The 23209-nt window shown below is 38.9% G+C and overlaps 1 protein-coding gene across 8 annotated transcripts in view; it reads left to right on the top strand.

The window, feature by feature from the left end:
- The window catches only part of DNAAF4 (dynein axonemal assembly factor 4), an 85950-nt gene that overhangs the window by 12089 nt on the left and 50652 nt on the right, over positions 1 to 23209 (top strand). For all 8 annotated transcript variants that reach the window (XR_015134553.1, XR_015134555.1, XR_015134554.1 and 5 more), the window contains exon 4: positions 22402 to 22633. Coding sequence is in view for 5 of the 8 variants with exons in the window: in XM_086321056.1 (XP_086177182.1) it covers positions 22402 to 22633 (232 nt within the window). In the remaining 3 variants the exon portion in view is untranslated. The remainder of the gene's footprint in view (positions 1 to 22401; positions 22634 to 23209) is intronic.

Here is a 23209-nt window from a genome sequence, read left to right as displayed (position 1 = left end):
GTTTGTGGTTACCATGAAGTTGTATACAGTAACCTATATATGTATGTGACTGTTTGTTTTTACTCTCCCTTTCCCCACATTGAATGCTTTTGACATTATTTTTTACTTTTTTGTTTTGTTTATCCTGTAACTGCCTATCATGGATATAGATGATTTTACTACTTTGTTATTTTATCCTTCCTACCCACTTTATAAGTGGTTAATCTACTACCTTTACTGTATATTTGCCTTTACCAATGAGATTGTATTCTTTTATAACTTTTATATTTCTAGTTCTGGTCTTTTCTTTTTTGCTTAGAGAAGACCCTTTAATTCTTTGTAAAGCCAGATTAGTGGTGCTAAACTTTATGCTTTTCCTTGTGTGTCAGATTATCTCTTTCACATCTGAAGTAGCTTTGACATGTATTCTTGGTTATAGGTTTTTCCCTTTCATCACTTTAAATATATAATGCCACTCCCTTCTGGCCTGCAAAGTTTCTGCTGAAAAGTTATCTACCAGTCTTATGGGAGCTCCCTTGTATGTAACTAGTTGCTTTTCCCTTGATGCTTTTAAGATTCTCTCTTTAATTTTTGCCATTTAATTTATGTGTCTTGGTGTGGACCTCTTGGGATTGATGTTATGTGGAACTCTGTGTTCCCTGGACGTGGATGTCTGTTTCCTTTCCTAGAATGGGAAATTTTCAGCTATTATCACTTCTAATAAGTTCTCTGCCCCTTTCTCTCTTCTGCATCTGGGACCCATATATTGTGATTATTTGTTTGCTTGATGTTGTTCTAGAGGTCTTTAAGACTGTCCTCATTTTTTAAAAATTCTTTCTTTTTTTCTTGTCAGCTTTGGTAATTTCTACTACTTTGTCTTTCAATTCGATGATCTATTCCTCTATATCATATAACCTACTGTGATTTCTTCTGTTGTTTTTTATTTCACTTATTAGATGCATCAGCTCTGTTTGGTTCTTCATATTTTCTAGCTGTTTGTTAAGCTTCACACTGTGTTTATTCATTCTTAAATCCTTTACAGGTTAGATTCTTTGTCTTCACTTTGTATAGTTCTACTTCTGGAGTTTTGTCTTGTTCTTTTGTTTGGACATAGTCTTTTGTTACCTCCTTTTGCCTAATTCTTTGTGTTTATTTGTAGGTATTAAGTAGATGGTTTATGTTTCCTGATCATCGAGAAGTGACCTTATGTAAAAGATAATCCTGTGGGACCCAACAACATCCTCTCCTTGGGTCACCAGAGTTATATGTTCTAGGGCTAACTCCTATGCGGCTAAGTGGGGCCTTCTCTTGTGTCAGGGCCAACTACTGTGGGGATGGGCATGCTGGTAGACAGGGCTCACCCCTATCCCTGTTGTGTGTGAGGCCCTTCTTATAGGGAAGTAGTCAGCTGACAATGGACAGAGCTGGGTCTTGGTATTTTGGCTGCATGGCTTCGGCTGTCCCAAAGTTGGTGCCAGTCTGATGGTGAGTGGGGCCAGGTCCCACTGAGGCTGTCTGTGGGCAGGGGACCCTGGAACATCTGGCTGCAGGGCCTGAGGGATCTCAGGATTCATGTCACCTGCTAGAAGGTGGGGTTGGATCCTAGGGGATCCTGTGTCTTGTGTCAGCCCACCGGTGGGCAGGGCCAGATCCTAAAGTTTGGGATCTGGCCCTGGCTGGAAGGCTGTGTAGCCAAGGCTGGTGCTTGCCCACTGGGGAGGAAAGCTAGGTCTCCTGTGAAGCTTGCAGCTTGACCATACGTGTCCTGGTACTGGTGCTGATAGGCTGATGGGCAAGTAAGCTTCCTGCTAGAGGGAGAACTCCAGAATGTTCCTAGCATCAGTGTTCTCGTGATAGAACAAGCTCCCCAGAGTGCCTGCTGCCAGTGTCTTTAGGAGGAATCCAAGTCACTTCCTAGCTCTTTGGAGAGTTTTCCAGTATCAGCCAATGGCTTTGACCTAAGCTCTTTTCACCTTACTGCCTTTGTTCTGGGTCTTTGAGTGTGTGAAATTTTGCTACTCAGCTGTCTTGGTTACTCCCCCATCACCATTGCTTTAAAAATTTTTTTTTTTATCTTTCTAATTTCTGATATTTCAAATAACAAGTTCTACAGACCAAATGCACTTTGGCTTTTTGTTTGTGTTCCTTCTTCATACTGCTGCCATGGTGACTTTTTAAATTTTTAAGCTGTTTTTTCCCAGTTACTGCAGTAAAATTGGCAAAATTGTAGTATATTTAAACCATACAATGTGAAGATTTGATCCATGTTTATACAGTGAAAGGAATCACATTTTCAAGTTCACTAATATATCTGTCACTTCACATAGCTACCTTTTTTTCATCTTTTTTTTTTTGAGGTGAATCCTTCAGATCTACTCTCTTGACAACTTTCAATTATGTAGTACAGTTTATCACTATAACCAATATGTTGTATACAGTAGATCCTCAGCAGTTACTCATCCAACAGCTGAAAGTTTGTGCCCTTTCACCAATGTGTTCCCATTTCCTCACCTCCTCTCCAGCCCCTGGCACCACGACTCAACTTTCTGTGATTCTGATTTTTTTTTTAAGATTCCATGTATGGGCTTCCCTGGTGGCTCAGATGGTAAATAATCTACCTGCATTGCGGGAGACCTGGGTTCGATTTCTCGGTTGGGAAGATCGCCTGGAGGAGGGCATGGCAACCAACTCCAGTATTCTTGCCTGGAGAATCCCCATGGACAGAGGAATCTGGTGGGCTACAGTCCATGGGGTTGCAAAGAGTCAGATACGACTGAGCGACTAAGCTCAGCACATGGTACCATGCAGTATTTGTCTTTGTGCGGCTTGTTTTGCTCAGTGTACTGCCTTCCAGGTTCTTCCATGTTACTGCACATGGCAAGATTTCCTTTTTTAAGGCTGAATGATACTCTGTTTTGTGTGTGTGTGCGTACATATATATTTGTTGTTGTTTAGTCACTAAGTCGTGTCTGACTCTTCTGCAACCCCATGGACTGTAACCCTCCAGGCTTTTCTGTCCATGAGATTTCCTAGTCAAGAATGCTAGAGTATCATAGCTATTTCTTTCTCTAGGCGATCTTCCCAACCTAATGATTGAACCTGTGTCTCCTGGCAGAGGTAGGTGGATTCTTTACCACTGAGCCACCATGGCGGTCCATACATATATATAGGAATAATAAAAAAAACAAAGTGTACAATTCTTTGGCTTTGTTTATTCACAGGTTATACAACCATCATTACTTTGTAATTTTGGAATATTTTCACCACCTTAGAAAGGTACCCTGTGCCCATTAGTAGTCACTCCTCACTCTTCCCTCCCCTAAAAATCCCTAATCTCCTTTTTGTCCCTATGAATTTGCCTATTCTGGACCTCTCACATACAGTATATGGCCTTTGGTGTCTTCAGTCTTTCACATAATATAATGTTTTTAGAATTTATCTATGTTGTAACATGTTTGAGACCTTTATTTTTATGGCTGAACAATATTCCATTGCATGAGTGTACCGCAGTTTGTTATCCATTCATCAATTGGTGGAAATTTAGTTTCTTTTCATCTTTTAGCTTTTGTAAATAGTGCTACTGTTAACATTCACTTATAAGTATTTAACTGAATGTTTTCAACTGATTTGTGTATAAACCTAGGAATAGAATTGCTGGGTCATTTGTAATCGTATATTTAATTTTTTGAGGAATCACCAAATAATTTCTCATAATTGGTACACCATTTTACATTCTTTCCAGCAGTATATTATGATTCCAGTTTCTTCCATCCTTGTTAACACTTTTTATTTTCCTTTTTTTAAAAATTATAGCCATCCTATCAGATGTGAATTAGTATCTCAGTGTGGTTATGATTTGCATTTCTCTGACATTAGTGATTTTGAACATCTTTTCATGTGTTTCTTGGCCATTTGTATATCTTATTTGCCAACATGTCTATTTAAGCCATTTGCTCATTTTATAATTGGAATATTTGTCTTTTTGTTGTTTTATTCCCAGTTTTTTAAGGAATCTCCATACCGTCCTCCACAGTGTCTGTATCAGTTTACATTCCCACCAACAGTGCAAGAGCGTTCCCTTTTCTCCACACCCTCTCCAGGATTTATTGTTTGTAGACTTTTTGATGATGGCCCTTCTGACCAGTGTGCGGTGATATCTCTTTGTAGTTTTGATTTGCATTTCTCTAATAATGAGCGATGTTGAACATCTTTTCCTGTGTTTGTTAGCCATCTGTATGTCTTCTTTGGAAAGTGTCTGTTTAGATCTTTACCCCACTTTTTGATTCGGTTATTTGTTTTTCTGGCATTGAGTTGTATGAGCTGCTTGTATATTTTGGAAATTAATCCTTTGTCAGTTGTTTCATTTGCTATTATTTTCTCCAATCTGATGGTTGTCTTTTCACCTTGCCTATAGTTTCCTTTGCTGTGCAAAAGCTTTTAAGTTTAATCAGGTCCCACTTGTTTACTTTAGTTTTTATTTCCATTACTCTAAGAGGTGAGTCATAGAGGATCTTGCTTTGATTTATGTCATCAAGTGTTCTGCCTCTGTTTTCCTCTAAGAGTTTTATAGTTTCTGGTCTTATATTTAGGTCTTTAATCCATTTTGAGTGTATCCTTTTGTGTGGCGTTAGGAAGTGTTCTAATTTCATTCTTATACATGGAGCTATCCCATTTTCCCAACACCATTTATTAAAGAGGCTGTTTTTGCCCATTGCATATTCTTGCTTCCTTTGTCAAAAACAAGGTACCCATATGTGCATGGGTTTATTTCTGGGCTTTCTATCTTGTTCCATTGGTCTATATTTCTGTTTTTGTGCCAGTACCATACTGTCTTGATGACTGTTGCTTTGTAGTATAATCTGAAGTCAGGATGATTCCTCCAGCTCCATTCTTCTTTCTCAAGACTGCTTTGGCTATTCAGGGTCTTTTGTGTTTCCATATGAATTGTGAAATTTTTTGTTCCAGTTCTGTGAAAGATGCCATTGGTAATTTGATAGGGATTACATTGAATCTGTAGACTGCATTTGGTAGTACAGTCATTTTCATGATATTGATTCTTCCTACCTGGGAACATGCAATATATCTCCATCTGTTTATGTTGTCTTTGATTTCTTTCATCAGTGTCTTAAAATTTTCTGTATACAGTTCTTTTGTATCCTTATGTAAGTTTATTCCTAGTTATTTAATTGTTTTTGTTGCAATGGTGAATGGGATTGATTCCTTAATTTCTCTTTCTGATTTTTCATTGTTAGTGTATAGAAATGCAAATGATTTCTGTGTATTGATTTTGTATCCTGCAACTTTGCTAAGTTAACTGATCAGCTGTAGTAATTTTCTGATACTATCTTTAGGGTTTTCTATGTACAGTATCATGTCATCTGCAGACAGTGAGAGCTTTACTTCTTCTTTTCCGATCTGGATTCCTTTTATTTCTTTTTCTTCTCTGATTGCGGTAGCTAGGACTTCCAGAACTATGTTGAATAGTAGTGGTGAAAGTGGACACCCTTGTCTTGTTCCTGATCTTAGAGGGAATGCTGTCAGTTTTACACCATTGAGAATAATGTTTGCTGTAGGCTTATCATATATGGCCTTTACTATGTTGAGGCAGGTTCTTTCTATGCCCATTTTTTGAAGAGTTTAATCATAAATGGGTGCTGAATTTTGTCAAAGGTTTTTTCTGTATCTACTGAGGTTATCATATAGTTTTTATCTTTTGATTTGTTAATATGGTGTATCACATAGGTTGATTTGTGTATATTGAAGAATCCTTGCATCCCTGGAATAAACCCAACTTGATCATGGTGTATGAGCTTTTTGATGTGTTGCTGAATTCTGTTTGCTAAAATTTTGTTGAGGATTTTTGCATCTATGTTCATCAGTGATATTGGCCTATAGTTCTCTTTTTTGTGTTCTTTGTCTGGTTTTGGTGTCAGGGTGATGGTGGCCTTGTATAATGAATTTGGAAATGTTCCTTCCTCTGCAATTTTTTGAAAGAGTTTTAGAAGGATAGGCATTAGCTCTTCTCTAAATGTTTGATAGAATTCTCTTGTGAAGCCATCTGGTCTTGGGCTTTTGTTTTTTGGGAGATTTTTGTTCACAGCTTCAATTTCAGTTCTTGTAATTGGGTTGTTCTGGTCCTCCTCCTGTGTGTTCTTGCCTCTAATGTCCACAGCTATTAGAACTAGTGTGTTTTCTTTTGTGGGAGCTCTCAATGTCCTTTTATATATTCCATAGACACAGAGTCTGCCTAGTTGATCATGTGGATTTAATCTTCAGCTTGTACGGCTGGTGGGAAGGTTTTGGGTCTTCTTCCTTAGCCCCACTGCCCCTGGATTTCAATTGCGGTTTTATCTCCTGTTCTGCATGTGGGTCATCTGCTGGGGTTTGCTACTGCAGCTGCCCTGGAGGACTGGGGTCTGCTCCTGTGAGGGCCAGGTGTGGAGGTGGTGCAGCTGCTTGGGTCGCAGGTGTTCTGGCAGCACCAGGTGCTCAGGGGAGTTGGCGGCTAGGGCAGCAGGTTATAGTGCTCTCGAAGGGTATGGCAACCAGTATTGGCCAATATGCTCCAGTATTCTTGCCTGGAGAATCTCCCTGACAGAGAAGCCTGACAGGCCACAGTCTACAGGGTCACAAAGAGCTGGACGTTACCAAAGCGACCCTGCGTGCATAGACGCAAGACATTTTTTGCCTGTGGCAGCTCTTCCCCAGTGAGAGTTGAGCATGAAGGTGGCACAGCTGCTTGGCTTCAGAGACCCTGGTGGTGCCTAGTGTGCTGGGAAATGGACTACCTTCGCCACAGGAGTTATGGCCCTATCAGTGTCTTTTTTTGAGCCTCTTGTAGCTGGCAATCAGAAGGCCTTTTTGGCCAGTCTGTCTCCATAGCTCTGCCATTCAGACACTTAGAGGGTTCCCTTGCCTTGTGTCCTTCTCTGTTGTTTGGCACATCAGGCACATAGAGGGGCCCCCCTTGCTGGGGCCCTACTCTGTAAATTGCACATCAGGCACTTAAAGGACACCCTGGATGGGGTCCTACTCTGTAGTTCAGTGGGGCTAGTGTTTGATGGGCCAGTCTCTCTATTGTTCTGCTGTTGATGCTGGTGTGTCGGGGGAGAGAGGCTATGGTGATGGCTCCACCCACTATGCATGACTCAGCAGCACTGACTTGCTTCCATGGCTGCCAGGCTTTCCTCCACAGGCGTTTCCCACCACAGTCTCCTCCCTCACATCCCCTCTATCCGTCTCTCTGCAGTCAACAGCAGCCCTTGACCTGGGATTGCTCCACAATCCCTAAACTCCAGCTGCCAGCTGCTGCGCCTTCCAGGGGACCTGTGTCCCTGTCTGCCACAAGGACTATCTGATTGTCATTCCATTTAGGCTGCCACAGATCAGCTGTTTCACTCTCAGCCTTAAATGTCTCTTCTCTGACTCAGACAGTTGCCCCAGTGTGGGGATTGGACCCCTGCTTCAGTTCCCCCACCCGCTGAGGGCAGGTCCAGTCCTACTAACACTCCTGTTTTCCCCGCTAGTTCCTTCCTCCTACCGAGTTTTGCATGGTTCTATATATTCTTTTCCGCTGGTCAGGTACTCCTGTCTGCTCTCAGCTGGTGTTCTGCATGCACTTCTGTGTCTGAAGGTGTATTCCTGATGTATCCATGCAGAGAGATGTACTCCACGTCCACCTCCTCCTCCGCCATCTTGTTCTCTCTGTGTTTTTGTTGTTGAGTTGTAAGAGTTCTTTACATATTCCAGATACTAGGCCTTCATTAATGACTTTCAGATACTTTCTTCTATTTTGTAGATTGTTTTTTCACTTTGATAGTATCCTTCTTTGGTAGTATCCTTTGGTACACCAAGTTGATTTATTTTTGGCTGTGCTGGGTCTTTGTTGCTGACTGGGCTTTGCTCTAGTTGTGGCCAGCAGGGGCTTCACTCTAGTTTCAGTGTGTGAGCTTCTCACTGTGGTGGCTTCTCTTGTGGAGCACAGGCTCTGGGGGGCGCGGGCTTCGGTAGTTGCCACGCAGGGTCAGTGGTTGTGGTTCCTGGGCTCTAGAGCGCAGGCTTAATAGTTGTGACACATGGGCTTAGTTGCTCTGTGGCATGTTGGGATATTCCCAGACCAGGGGTTGAACGTTGTCTCCTGCATTGTCAGGCAGATTCTTTACCATTGAGTCACCAGGGAAGCCTCATGAAAGGTTTAAATTTAAAGGCCAATATGTTTATTTTTTTTCCTTTTGTTGCTCATTCTTCTGGTGTCAGTCATATCTAAAAATCTGTTGCCAAATCCAAAGTCATGAACATTTACCCTATGTGTTCTAAGAATTTTATGTTTTCACTCCTTATATTTAGATTGTTGTTCCATTTTAAGCTAATTTTTGTATATGGCGTGCAGTATGGGTCCTGTCTCTTTCTTTGGCCGATGGATATTCAGTTGTTCTAGCACCATTTGTTAAAAAGCCTATTCTTGCCCTCTCTGAAAGGTTTTGGTAGCCTTATCAAAAACCTGTCTGTGCATAGATGTGTAGATTTATTTCTGGACTCTCAATTTTATTCCGTTGGTCTCTGTGTCTGTCCTTATGTCAGTACCACACTTTCTTTTTTTTAAGTAATTAATTTTACTTAATCTATTTGACTGTGTCGGGCCTCAGTCGTGGCACGCAGGATCTTTTGCTGCAGTGCCCAGACTCTCGGGTTGTGGCACGCAGCGTCAGTAGTTGTGGTGCGTTGGTTTAGTTGCTTCATGGCGTGTGGGATCCTAGTTCCCTGACCAGGGGTTGAACCCAAGTCCCCTGCAGTGCAAGGCGGATTCTTAACCAGTGGACCACCAGGTAAACCCAGTACCACACTTTCTTCATTACTGGAGCTTTGTAAATAATATATTTTGAAATTGAGAAATATGAGCCTTCCAGCTTTGTAGTTTTGGTTATTCTGGGTCCCTTGTAGTTACTACATTTGAATCTGAAGAAAGACTTCTATTTCAGTTAATATTATACGATATCTATGTGTTTTCTGACAATTTGAAAAGGCCTTTACATGAAATCTTATTTTTATAATTTAGAAAGTATAGAAAATGAATGGGGAGTAAGATTTCTTGTAGTTTTCTCTTTTTTTTTATTTTTATGTTTTTCTAATAATAAACATTTATTTTTCCTAATAAGAAAACATTTATTTTTGAAAACAGAACAATGCTTATCTTCCTATGATCATTTTTAGACTTTTAATTTCTTTTTGTTCTAACAGGAATTTACTAAAACTCTATGTACATCTACCAATTTCCAAACATATGAAAAATTAACTGTAGCCATTAGCATGGTATCATGAGAAAAAGGAGTATCTTTGACTGTCTTTCTTATATTTACAGTTTGTCAAGTCTACTGACTTACTTCCTTTTTGTGTAAGCATATCTCAAATTCACAGAGTCTGTGCAGAAATAAAATGTCAGCAATTATATATATGTCCACTTTTTTGTTTACTGCAGGCTTTTTCATCTTTTCCAGAGGTGTGGTTAAAATCTTTTTTTTTTTTTTTAATTTCATTTGTCCTGTTGCCCCATGAGCTTAGAGAAAGTCTGTGGTCAGTTTTTCAGAGCTGTTACACCTTGAGTGCAGGACAGTTGGTCTTCTTGCTCGCCTTTCCCCGGGTCCCTGAATCTAGACCCTAGTGAGCTTTTTGGAAGTTACTGAAGGTTTGTAAGTAGATAATTTTATGACAGTAATTTTTTTAATGCTCTATGTATGGAGTCAGTTGCCCATATTTTATAGAGTTACGTTTGAAAACCAGTTGAGTTGTTAGTGGCTAAGTATATGTATTATGGAAAAGAGATGGTTGGTGTAAGGTCATGCATTCATAATACTGATTAGGGTGTTGGTTAGCTTTGAAAAGAACAGAGTGTGGAAGAAGAAATACTTTGGTTTCAGAAAGAAGTTGAAAGAATTTAAGATGTTGATGGTTCCCATCATCTCAACAGCAAGGTCTTTTGAACCAGAAGTAGCTTAGCTCAATAGGACACCCCCAAAAAGAAATTGTTTGCAAAAGTCTGTTATAAGAGATGAATAAAGTTACTATTGAGCAGCAAGGATAAGGTAAAGAGTAGGGTACAGGAGTAAGATATTAACTAATTTCCATTAGTCAAAATCTTGTTTAAAAAACTAAATTTTACTTCTGTTCCTCCATTCTGTCAGTTTTGCTCCTTGAAGCTGAAGGCTAGTTTAATAGAAGCATTTTAGCATATATAACATTAAATATATCAGTACTGTATCTCTGTGTAGTAAACCCGAGTATTGACTTCAGGATGATTTCTTCAACAGTAAGCCAAAGCCGGATCTTTAAAAGATACCAGCAAATCATGATAAGACTGTAAAGTCATATAGTGTAATACCAAAGAATTTCTATCGAGTGATAACTGCTCTTCAAGGACAGATAGAGCTAATACTTTAGTAAGAGTTTACTCTTATCTTTGTCTGTGTGCTTAGTCACTGAGTTGTGTGTGACTCTTTGTGACCCCCTGGACTGGGATTCTCTGTCCATGGGATTTTCCAGGCAAGAATACTAGAGTGGATTGCCGTTTCCTCCTCCAGGGGATCTTCCCAACCCAGGGATCAAACTGGCATCTCCTGTGTCTTTTGCATAGGCAGGCAGATTCTTTACCACTGAACCACCTGGGAAGCCATCCTTATCCACACATGTAGTTTCCAAGGCACTTACAAATTCTTACGCTTTGTGTGAAAGTCCAGATTTCAGTTTAGTTAAGTAAACTGAAAGGTAGAATCCCTATGTCCAAATTTGCTGCTGAGTTAAATAAGTTCCTCTCAGTTTTTCTGAGTTTGACTTTTCCCTTTGTGAATTATTTAGCCTTTGGTTCTTCTTACAGCTCTCACTGATGTCTTTGGGCCACGTTTGGCCTGTCTGAAAATCTGCCAAAGGGAAAAGAAAATGTCCTAGTCTGCTTGGGTTGCCATAACAGACCAACAGCAAAAACACAGACTGTGCAGCTTAGGTAATAGAAATTTATTTTTACACTTCTGGAAGCTGGGAAGTTCAATATCTGGCTTCAGGTCAGTTCATTTTCTGATGAGGCCTCTCTTTCTGGCTTGCAGCTCTGTGTCCCTACATGATGGACACAGATAGAGTGTCATTTCTATAAAGACAATAATCCTAGTGAATCAAGGCTCTACCCTTATCACCTCATTTAATATTAATTTCCTCCTTGTAATTGTAAGCCTTATCTCCAAATATTGCTTCATTGAGTGACTGTTAGGGTTTCAACACACAAATTTGGGGGAACATGATTCAGTTTTTAGGGAAAAGAGAACTGAAGTGAAAATCAATTTTATTATGTTTTAGCTATGACTGAACACATCTCACATGCTAGTAAAGTAATGCTCAAAATTCTCCAAGCCAGGCTTCAGCAGTACGTGAACCGTGAACGTCCAGATGTTCAAGCTGGTTTACAAAAGGCAAAGGAACCAGAGATCAAATTGCCAACATCTGCTGGATCATCAAAAAAAAAGAGAGTTTCATAAAAACATCTATTTATGCTTTATTGACTATGCCAAAGCCTTTGACTGTGTGGATCACAATAAACTGTGGAAAATTCTGAAAGAGATGGGAATACCAGACCACCTGACATGCCTCTTGAGAAACCTATATGCAGGTCAGGAAGCAACAGTTAGAACTGGACATGGAACAACAGACTGGTTCCAAATAGGAAAAGGAGTACGTCAAGGCTGTATATTGTCACCCTGCTTATTTAACTTCTGTGCAGAGTACATCATGAGAAACGCTGGACTGGAAGAAGCACAAGCTGGAATCAAGATTGCAGGGAGAAATATCAATAACCTCAGATATGCAGATGACACCACCCTTATGGCAGAAAGTGAAGAGGAACTAAAAAGCCTCTTGATGAAAGTGAAAGAGGAGAGTGAAAAAGTTGGCTTGTAGCTCAACATTCAGAAAACAAAGATCATGGCATCTAGTCCCTGACTTCATGGCAGATAGATAGGGAAACAGCAGAAACAGTGTCAGACTTTATTTTTTTGGGCTCCAAAATCACTGCAGATGGTGATCGCAGCCATGAAATTAAAAGATGCTTACTCCTTGGAAGGAGGGTTATGACCAACCTAGATAGCATATTGAAAAGCAGAGATATTACTTTGCCAACAAAGGTCTGTCTACTCAAGCTATGGTTTTTCCAGTGGTCATATATGGATGTGAGAATTGGACTGTGAAGAAAGCTGAGCACTGAAGAATTGATGCTTTTGAACTGTGGTGTTGGAGAAGACTCTTGAGAGTCCCTTGGACTGCAAGGAGATCCAACCAGTCCATCGTAAAGGAGATCAGTCCTGGGTGTTCACTGGAAGGACTGATGCTGAAGCTGAAACTCCAATACTTTGGCCATCTCATGCAGAGTTGACTAATTGGAAAAGACTCCGATGCTGGGAGGGATTGGGGGCAGGAGGAGAAGGGTCTGACAGAGGATGAGATGGCTGGATGGCATCACCAACTCGATGGACATGAGTTTGGGTGAACTCCGGGAATTGGTGATGAACAGAGAGGCCTGGTGTGCTGTGATTCATGGGGTCGCAAAGAGTCGGACACAACTGAGCACCTGAACTGAACTGAATACATACTTACATCATTCTAAACACCAGATTATCTTTTCTACATAAATAAACAACTAAATAATTTAATTTCAGAAATTAATAGAAATTTTTCACTATATGAAACTTCAGGCTGAATTAATACATCACTTTTCTTAGCTCATTGTTAGAATGATATATAGCTCTGTGTGAAAGATGTTGGGTGAAAAAATAATACACAGCCTAAAAATTGAGAGTTATGTTTTTACTAAGGACCCAACTGAGGACTGTAGCCTTGGAAACAGACTCAAATAGCTCTGGGGAACTGTCCCACAGAGGTGAAGAAGGACCTGGGATATAGAGGGGTTCTTAAAGAGATGGGAATACCAGAGCACCTGACCTGCCTCTTGAGAAACCTATATGCAGGTCAGGAAGCAACAGTTAGAACTGGACATGGAACAACAGACTGGTTCCAAATAGGAAAAGGAATATACGTCAAGGCTGTATATTGTCACCCTGCTTATTTAACTTATATGCAGAGTACATCATGAGAAACGCTGGGCTGGAAGAAGCACAAGCTGGAATCAAGATTTCCGGGAGAAATATCAATAACCTCAGTCAGCTATGCAGATGACATCACCTTTATGGCAGAAAGTGAAGAGGAACTAAAAAGCCGTTTGATGAAAGTGAAAGAGGAGAGTGAAAAAGTTGGCTTAAAGCTCAACATGCAGAAAACGAAGATCATGGCATCTGGTCCCATCACTTCATGGGAAATAGATGGGGAAACAATGGAAACAGTGGCTGACTTTATTTTTTGGGGCTCCAAAATCACTGCAGATGGTGATTGCAGCCATGAAATTAAAAGATGCTTACTCCTTGGAAGGAGGGTTATGACCAACCTAGATAGCATATTGAAAAGCAGAGATAGTACTTTGCCAACAAAGGTCTGTCTAGTCAAGGCTATGGTTTTCCCAGTAGTCACGTATTAATGTGAGAGTTGGACTGTGAAGAAGGCTGAGCACTGAAGAATTGATGCTTTTGAACTGTGGTGTTGGAGAAGACTCTTGAGAGTCCCTTGGACTGCAAGGAGATCCAACCAGTCCATCCTAAAGGAGATCAGTCCTGGGTGTTCTTTGGAAGGAATGATGCTAAAGCTGAAACTCCAGTACTTTGGCCACCTCATGCGAAGAGTTGACTCACTGGAAAAGACTGATGCTGGGAGGGATTGGGGGCAGGAGGAGAAGGGGACGACAGAGGATGAGATGGCTGGATGGCATCACCGACTCAATGCAGGTGAGTTTGGGTGAACTCCGGGAGTTGGTGATGGACAGGGAGGCCTGGTGTGCTGCAATTCATGGGATCGCAAAGAGTCTGACATGACTGAGTGACTGAACTGAATTGAACTTGCTGAAAAAAAAACAAACAAAAACCATGTAGTTGAACATCAAAAGATTACTGCTTGTCACAAGAAACAGACATCTCAAGTTAATGTTTTTAGTGCTTTTCTGTGTATGGGAAGATGCTCGATAATGTGCTTATTGAAATTATTCCTTTGAAATGCTTGTCAGCTGTCTAGGGCCAGTATTCTGCACCACTGGTGCATCTGCAGTGACTGATGGCTTGATGGTGGACAACATTGTTTATTACCGGAACGACAGTCAATGAATGTTCTTTGTTGACAAAGATAATAAAGTTTAAAGATACTCTTAGGCATTTTTGCATGTTTTTTTTTTCCCATTATCGCCCTTGACATTTTAAGCAGTTATTTTAAATTCCATGCCTAATAATTCTTACATCTGTGTTGTATCTGATACTGGTTCTAATTATTGCTTGTTTCTTTGCAATGTGTTTTTACTTACCTTTTGGCATGCCTTACAATTTTGTTGTTGTTAAACACTAGTCATATTGTATCAGGTAATAGAAACTAAGGTTAGTAGGACTTTAGTGAGTAAATTTGTTTACTGTAACAGATTTGGGGTTATGTTTAATGTTAGCTGTGTTAGCTGTAGAGGTATAGGTATTAGAGGCTTCAAATTCCTCTAGTGTTTTCTTTTTTCCAGTTCTCTTTTGAATCTTGGATTTTCGGCTTCTCTATCTACTCATCCTCAGAGAGAGCCTTTGTCATGCAGCTCTTTCTTCTGTGATCAAGTGTCATTATCCTGGAACCCTGTTGGTGTGGTAGTAAATTGTAAGGGAGTGGAAATATTCTGTCATCTTTCCATCAAATCCCAGTCTTTTCATGGGTCTGTATCTTGGTTGTGTGATCTTTTTACACGTGTTCTTCCAGTGAACCAGCTTTTCTCCCCTGGCCCTCATTCTCTTCCTGGCTGCATTGTTCCTGTCTATTTTCCTGAAGCCTGACAGCTAACTGTGTTTTTTTTTTTCTCCCTTCAGGTGGGACAAGAAGTCTGGGGAGGACAGGAGTAGGAGGAATTCCTTCTCCCAGTGCAGATAAGGGACTTCAGCTCTGACAGGTTGCTTTCTCCTGGAGAGTCGATCTTTGTTATGGAGAATGCTTTGGGTATTTCTGTATTTCACAATGATTATTTTTTGAAATTCTTTTTGTAAGGATAATTGCTCTGCAGTATTGTGTGGCTTCTTCCATACAACAGTGTGAATCAGCCATAAGTACACATATATCCCTTCCGTCTTGAACCTCCTCCCACCCGCCATACCATCCCATCCCTTTCGGTTGTCACAGAGTACTGCATTGAGCATCCCGTGTTATATGTCAGCTTCCCATTAGCTATCTATTTCATTAATACATATGATACGGTATATGTTTTAATGCTACTCTCTCAATTCGTCCACCCTCTCCTCCCCTCTGCCTCACTGTGTCCAAAATCTCTCTCTGTGTTTGTATCTCTGTTCCTGCCCTTCAGATAGGTTCATCAGTACCATTTTTCCAGATTCCATATATATGCATTAATATGCGGTATTTGTTTTCCTGTTTCTGACTTACTTCACTCTGTATAGCAGGCTCTCAATGATTATTCTTCTCCACCTTCTTCCAGAGTTCTTATTCAGATCTTAGTCATGGTAATCTAGTGGGGTTTCTGATGGTAAAGCTCATAAAAATATGGGGTCACCCTCTAAGACTGTGGCTCCCCAGAGTTTCTCACTGCCGTGCTGGGCCACACTCAGACTCCAGCATTTTGTCAAAGTTACCGTTTAAGTGTTTTTGCCAGCTTATAGCTCCAGTTGCTTCTGGAAAAGACAAGCAGATCTTTGTGTCTTTCTGGACACACTTGTCTCTCTGGGTTTCAGAGTAGCAGTTTTCTCTGTGACTTACTTTTCTGATGGGTCCAAAAAGCTTTGTTTTTAGTGTATCCATCTTTTTATGTTATAAGGATAGGAATAACAACTTTTTAGCGTGTCAGAATGGAAGCTGGAGCTCCTTTGTTGACCTTTTAGCTTTATATATATATATATATATGTGTGTCTATGTGTATGTGTGTATACATACTCTATATAAATAAACATAATTTTTATGATATGGATATAAATTTTAGGTTATTCAAGTTTTTAATGGTTGCCATATGCACCTTTAGCTTATCACAATCTATGATCTACTTCAGTTTAACACTGACTCAGTTCCAGTAAAATATAGCAAGTTTGCTTTATACTGCTTCATTTGGTCTCTTTATTTTTGGGCTATTATTGCCATTCATGAATAGGTATATGTATATGGATTTTATAAATAAATAATATGTGTTATAATTTTACTTTAAAAATTATTTTTTTAAATCTCTAGTTTTCAAAGAAAGAGAAGAAAAGCAATCAAATACTGTGTTTTAAAAAATTTTAATGGATTAAACATAAATAACATAAAATTTACCATTTTAACCATTTACAAATACATAGTTCAGTCGCATTACATACATTCACATTGTTTTGCCACCATCACCAACCATCCATTTCCAGAACTTTTTTTATTTTCCCAAACTGAAACTCTGTACCCATTAAATAGTAACTTCCCATTCCCCATTTCCCTAAGCCCCTAGCAACCAGCAGTTTATTTTGTCTCTGTGAATTTGACTCCTCTAGGTGTCTCATGTAAGTGTCATCATACTATATTTGTCCTTTTGTGCCTGGCTTCTTTCACTTAGCATAATGTCTTCAGGGTTCACCTACTTTTTAGCATGTGTCAGAATTTTCTTCCTTTTTAATTCTGAAAAATGTTCTGTTAGTATGTATATACCACATTTTGTTTATCCATTTGAATTGTCTTTTATACTTACCCATATATTTACCATTTCCCATATTCTTCATTCCCACTTACGGATCTGAGTTCGTGTTTAGTATCACTTCCTTTCAGCCTGAAGAATCTTCTTTAGTATATCTTTTTGGGCAGGTCTGTGACAAATAGTTTCTCTCAGTTTTCATATGTCTTAGAATGTGCTTATTTCATCTTCATTTATGAAGAATGGTTTTGCAGGATCTAGAACTTGCAGTTTTAATTTCTGTCTGTCTGTGCTTTGAACAACAGGTCTTTCGCTGCTTTCTGTCCTCCATTGTTTCTAATGAAGAATCAGCCTTTAATTGTATTATTATTCCTCTGTACACGATGAGTCCTTTTTTTTGTCTCTGCTTTAAAGATTTTCCAGTTTTTGTTTGGTCTTTGGGTTAATTTAGTAGTTTGACTAAGCTTTATCTAGGTGTATCTCTTTGTATTTATTTTACTCTTGGTTGAAATTCTCTGAAAAGTGTAATGTTCTCATCAGATTTGAGAAGTTTTTGGTAATTATTTCTTGATGTATTTTTAGTTGGAAACTACACATTTTAGTGGTTGGTAATTTAGTCATTAAGTTGTGTCCAACTGTTGCTACCCCATGGACTGTAGCCCACCAGGCTCCTCTGTCCATGGGATTTCCCAGGCAAGAATGCTGGAGTGGGTTGCCATTTTCTTCTCCAGGGGATCTTCACAACCCAGGGATCAAACAGAGGTCTTCTGCATTGCAGGCAATCTCTTGCATTGCAGGTGGATTCTTTATGGACAGAGACACCAGGAAAGATATTTTCGTAGATTATAATAATTCTGAGTTCTAAAAAATTATTTATTGATTGATAGTTGTTTAGTTTTTAATAACTTGCCTGGACTTTAACTGTGGAGTCACACTAGACTCACTTGTGGTAAACAACTGCTGATGTTTCTGCTGAGTTTTCTCATTCTTATTTTTAATTTCTTACGTTTTTTTCCTTAAGTGTCTTCCGTGTGTCTGCATAGCTACTTGTTAGCTAATGACTTGGGCACAGGTGGTAAATACCTTCAGCCTGAAAGGTTTCTACCCCTATGCTGACTGGTCTGTATGTGGATTTGGGAATACATTCAAAGTTAGAGCAAGTTCTCAAGTATCCCTTGGTTTTGTTTTATGCCAGGCTTCCTCAAGTATCCCCCAGTAATGCATCACTTTCTATTTAACCAGGGGTGTATGGTGAGTTTATTACAGACCTTCCATGGCTCTCTAATTTACATGCTCTTTCTTTTAATTTTCTGACTAGTCAAGCACTTACCCTAACCGGGACTTCAACCTCAGACCTCAGCTGCAAATTTTCCCTTTTCATTCCCAACCAAATTTACTACTTTTCTCCGCCAAAGCCACAGGTTTTCACTACCCCACCCTGAAATGAGTCCACTGTTTTTACTAACAAAGCTGCCGGGTTTTTTTTGTTGTTGTTGTTAGTTTCATGTTAGTGAAAATGTTGGTCTTGTCATCCTGGCTGGAGTGAGTGGTTGGAAGAAACCTTGGGCAGAAGGGCAGAGCCTCTCACAGCTTTTAACTTGTGACATTAGCAGTTTCTCTGGAATCAACATTTATCAATTTGCAGGCTACCTTTGGTTAATTCCCACTGCCTTGAATTGATTATTTTTGATAAATTTGTCTAGTTTTATACTTAATCTTTATGGATGAAAATTGCCAACGTCTTCATTCTTCCATAAAACCTGCATGTTTACTGCTGTGGATGAATTTCACATTTACTTATTACCAAAATTCCTAAGAATTCTGTTGGTATTTTGATTAGATTTAAATTGACTTATAAATTAATTTGCAGAATGTCAACATATTTAAGGCATTGAGGTTTTCTTCCAGGAATGTGGCATTTATCTCTCTTTATTCAGACTTACATTTTATATTCCTCAGCAAAATTATTTAGCTTACATATAGGGCTGGCTCATATTTTGTTAAGCTTATTTGTAGCATTATAAAAGCTTTTATGGCAATTACTAATGAAATGACCTTTTTTTTTGTATTTTCTGATTGTTGCCAGTTTGTAGGAAAGTTAGTTTTTATGAGTTTGTGTAAGTTGATCCTGTATGTGATTGCCTCTGAAATCTTTTCATTTTGATGTGCTGTGCTTAGTCACTCAGTCGTGTCCGACTCTTTGTGACCCCATGAACTGTAGCCTGCCAGGCTCCTCTGTCCATGGGGACTCTCCAGGCAAGAATACTGGAGTGGGTTGCCATGCCCTCCTCCAGGGGATCTTCCCAACCCAGGGATCGAACCCAGGTCTCCTGCATTGCAGGCAGATTCTTTACTGTTTGAGTCATCAGGGAAGCCCAAGAATACAGACTGGAGTGGGTAGCATGTCCCTTCTCCAGGGTATCTTCCCGACCCAGGAATTGAACTGGGGTGTCCTGCATTGAAGGTGGTTTCTTTACCAGCTGAGCTACCAGGAAAGCCCTTTCATTCTAATAGTTTGTCAACTTATTATTTGTATTCTTTTAGGTAGTCTATGATATTATTTGCAAATAATGATGGTTCTATCTCTGTATAATCTGTTTGTAGTTCTTAAAGTTTTTAATTTTAAAAATGTATTTATTGTAAAAATTCTGTAGTGTAGGTTATGCCGTCCAGGAAAATAGTAAAACAGTAGTCATATTGGTCTTAGGGAGTTTACTGGAAATATTTCTAATGCATCATCATGAAGTATGATATTGTGTAACTCCTTTTATTGATCTAAAAAAAATTTTTTTTCAGTATAAACTAGTATATTGGCATGTACTGAGATCATATTATTTTTTTCTTTTGAGTGCCTAATATAAATAAGAAGCACCATATTTGATCAAGATGTATTATAGTTTTAATATTTTCCTTGATTCAGTTTCCTAGTATTTTATTATTTTTGCATTTTAATTCATAAATGAGATTGGTTTGTAAAGAACATTGCCTTGATAAACCAGAGATTCATTCCAGATTGAAATAAGTATAGGCTTCCCTTTCTTCAGAAATTTGGATTAGAAGCTGCTCATTATTCAGTTACTTACATTTGCTGTCTATATTAAACTCATATCCCAGACTGTATGGCATCCTTTTTTGAGCAGTACAAGGGACCTAAAATCCCTTCATGTAAGGTGATTATTTTTCTAGCTTTCTGAATTTTTCTGTTACCACACATTCTTCCTTTAAATGGTATGTTCCCCTGATTGCATTTTGTAAAAAAATAAGACCATCAAGGATTATTTAATGTTTGTCAGTCTCTGTTTCTTTGCTGTATGGAGTCTCCCTTTTCTCTTTATCATAATCATAAGGTATTACCTTCTTCATGTTTTTCTTTTCATTCCAGTTCATTCTGTGACCTGTTCTTTGATGCCTTTTGTAATTATTCCGCTTCCTCATTAATCCCTGAAGACTACTTTTATGTTTGTGATACAGCCTATTATACATTATATACACATATGTATTTATAGTACATATGCATGTGTGGCTACCCACACACGTATTTCCCTTAACTACATCTTGGCATAATAGAACTTTCTTGTTACTTTTGGTTGTAAGAACAGTCTTATTTTTGGTAATTGAGACTTAGTTTGTGCCTTTATAAAACTTAAAAAAATTTATTCTGCTTAACAGGGATTATGAGGGGTGAAGGTGTTCTGACTCTACACATACTTTTTCCTCCTTCCACGTGTTGGAGCGGAGAGGAAGGAGGGGGAAAAAGGCAAATATATTACTAAATTAGGGGAAGTTGTCATCATCCTTTAGGTTGTGGCTACCTATAGCTAATACTGACTGTTCATCATGACCTGTTGTGAGGCCTTTAAATGCTGGTTAATTGCCCTATGCAGATTTGTCCTGGTCCAACCTGTTGACAGCTCACTGCAGCTCTCTGAACTTGGGACATGTAGTAGTTAGCATCTTGTGTGCTTAGTTTAGGTCTTAGAAGCAATTCTAGGATTACAAGAAACTTCTGTTAGTAATCTATGAAATTTATTTTAATGTCAGTGTTTCACAGTTTAATAGGAAAAAAAATTAGTCTCTAGAGGAGGGTATTAACTCATGCAAATATTTCTTTGGTACTTCACAGTTTTCATACATGTAGTTTTAATTCCATATCCTAAAATAATTCAGCCTCTTATAAATTTCTTCCCAGCATGTCATTCTAGAGTTGTGTCAGATGTCCAATGTAATTTAAATTTACATTAATGAAACCTAAATAAAATGAACAGTTCAGTCCCTCAGTCACACTAGCTACATTTTCAGTGCTTCATTAGCCACAAGTGGCTAGTAGTACAGAACATTACTACCTCTGATAAAAGTTCTGTTAGACACTGCTTCTCTAGAGGATAGAGGTGAGAAATACTTGTTACCATAGGAAAGTTAGAAAAGTGGAGTTAACCATATATACTAACCAGTTACTCTGTTACACAGATTTTTTTTTTCTTGACCATATGAAGTTTGTGAAAGGGAGAAAAGTTGGCACACAACTGAGCAATGTATTGCTTTCAGATTCATCTGATATTTAGCTTTTCATGTGGAAATTTCAAATAACTTCACTGCAAACATAGTTGGGAGAAGGCAATGGCACCCCACTACAGTTCTCTTGCCTGGACGATCCCATGGATGGAGGAGCCTGGTGGGCTGCAGTCCATGGGGTCGCTAAGAGTCGGACACGACTGAGCGACTTCACTTTCACTTTCCACTTTCATGCATTGGAGAAGGAAATGGCAACCCACTCCAGTGTTCTTGCCTGGCGAATCCCAGGGACAGGGGAGCCTGGTGGGCTGCCGTCTGTGGGGTTGCACAGAGTCGGACACGACTGAAGCGACTTAGCAGCAGCAAACATAGTTGACAGCAGGGTTCAAAGTTCAAACATTTCCACCCACCAGAGACTAACTCTCTAGTTCCTGCTTTCTGTATCCCTTCTTATTATGTCCTCATTCCTCAGATGAAGGTCAGTGCAACTTCAGTCCTAAGACAGGAAAGACTGGCATTTTTGAAAGCCAAATGTTTGCATATACATATTTGTGTATATGGAAGGGTTTGAGACAAGTGACTTAACTTTCAGAATAACAAATTTTTCTTCTCTTTTTTTTTTTAAACCAAACTCTTACATATCATCTAATTGAATTTGTGCCTATATTTTACATACAAGTAAACTGAGGCTAGGGAAAGTGACTGCCCAAGAACATATCAATGTGTGTGTGTGTTAGTCACTCAGTCATGTCCGACCCTGTGACCACATGAACTGTAGCCTGCCAGACTCCTCTGCCCATGGAATTCTACAGGCAGGAATACTAGAGTGGGTTGCCATTCTCTTCTCCAGGGGATCTTCCTGACCCAGGGCTCAAACCTGGGTCTCCTGTGTTGCAGGCAGATTCTTTACCATCTGAGCCACCAGGGAAGCCTGAAACTAAGGTATGTGTTCAGTGACGCCCAGATTGTTGAGCATTCTCCTAAATCATTTGCCTTTCCTATTTTAATTCTTTATTCATTGCTAACTATTGCTGCAGTTTTAACGACAAGTGTTTAGAGGTGAAAGTAAATAATTATTATAATGAATTTCTTATTTTTAAAATGTTGCTTTTTATATGTTTTAAAGGATTTGGTAATTTTAATTTTTACAGATTGAAGAAGAAGAGAGGAAAAAAATAGAAGATATGAAAGAAAATGAACGGATAAAAGCAACTAAAGAATTGGAAGCCTGGAAAGAATGTCAAAGAAAAGCTGAAGAACTTAAAATAATTCAGAGAGAAGAAAAATTATATCATCAAGAAAAGCAAATGGAAGAAGAGAGAAAAAAATTAAAACATAAATGTCTTACTGGGAATTCAGCATCTAAAAATCTTGCCACAAAAGGTACGGTGATTAACAGTTTCTGGGAAAGTGAGTCATGTTAGTGAAGTATATATGTCATTGTGTGTGTGTGTGTATGTGTGTGTGACAGAGAGAATCTGTCCACAGTATTAGGTCATTATTTTAGTATATGATGTACTACAATACAGAGAATAAAGTGAAAGACTTATTTCTTCCAGAAAGTAATTAAGTTTTCATAATGAGCAAAGATTCAGTACTGTTTTTACTCACATGCTTTCTTTAGACTTTTAGGCAAGTATTATCAATTGTGGGTTTAACTCAGGTACAGTAAGACTTGGAGTGAATTAGCAGTACCAGAAACATTCATTTATTCTTTAGAGATAAGAAACTAGGAATTTCATTAAAAGGTCTTTTATTCATGTAACTCAGGAAAGCAAGTACTAATAAGCAGATTTAGTTGTAAACAGATAAGAACTCTGCTGGCTTTTGATTCTGGTATTTTCAAAAATAAGTGAGAGGACATTTTTCTTTATTGAAAACTAAGAGTTTGTTTTTATCTGATATTAGAATATTAAACTTTGTTTTGGGCTTATTTATATTTACTAAATGGAACATTTT

Source organism: Bos grunniens, chromosome 10, assembly GCF_055505025.1.
Source record: "Bos grunniens cultivar Pamir isolate PY7600 chromosome 10, Bosgru_T2T1.0, whole genome shotgun sequence".
In the NCBI taxonomy this organism is placed as follows: domain Eukaryota; kingdom Metazoa; phylum Chordata; class Mammalia; order Artiodactyla; family Bovidae; genus Bos; species Bos grunniens.
Note: the sequence above shows the minus strand (reverse complement) of the source record. Positions and strands in the feature narration are given on the sequence as shown.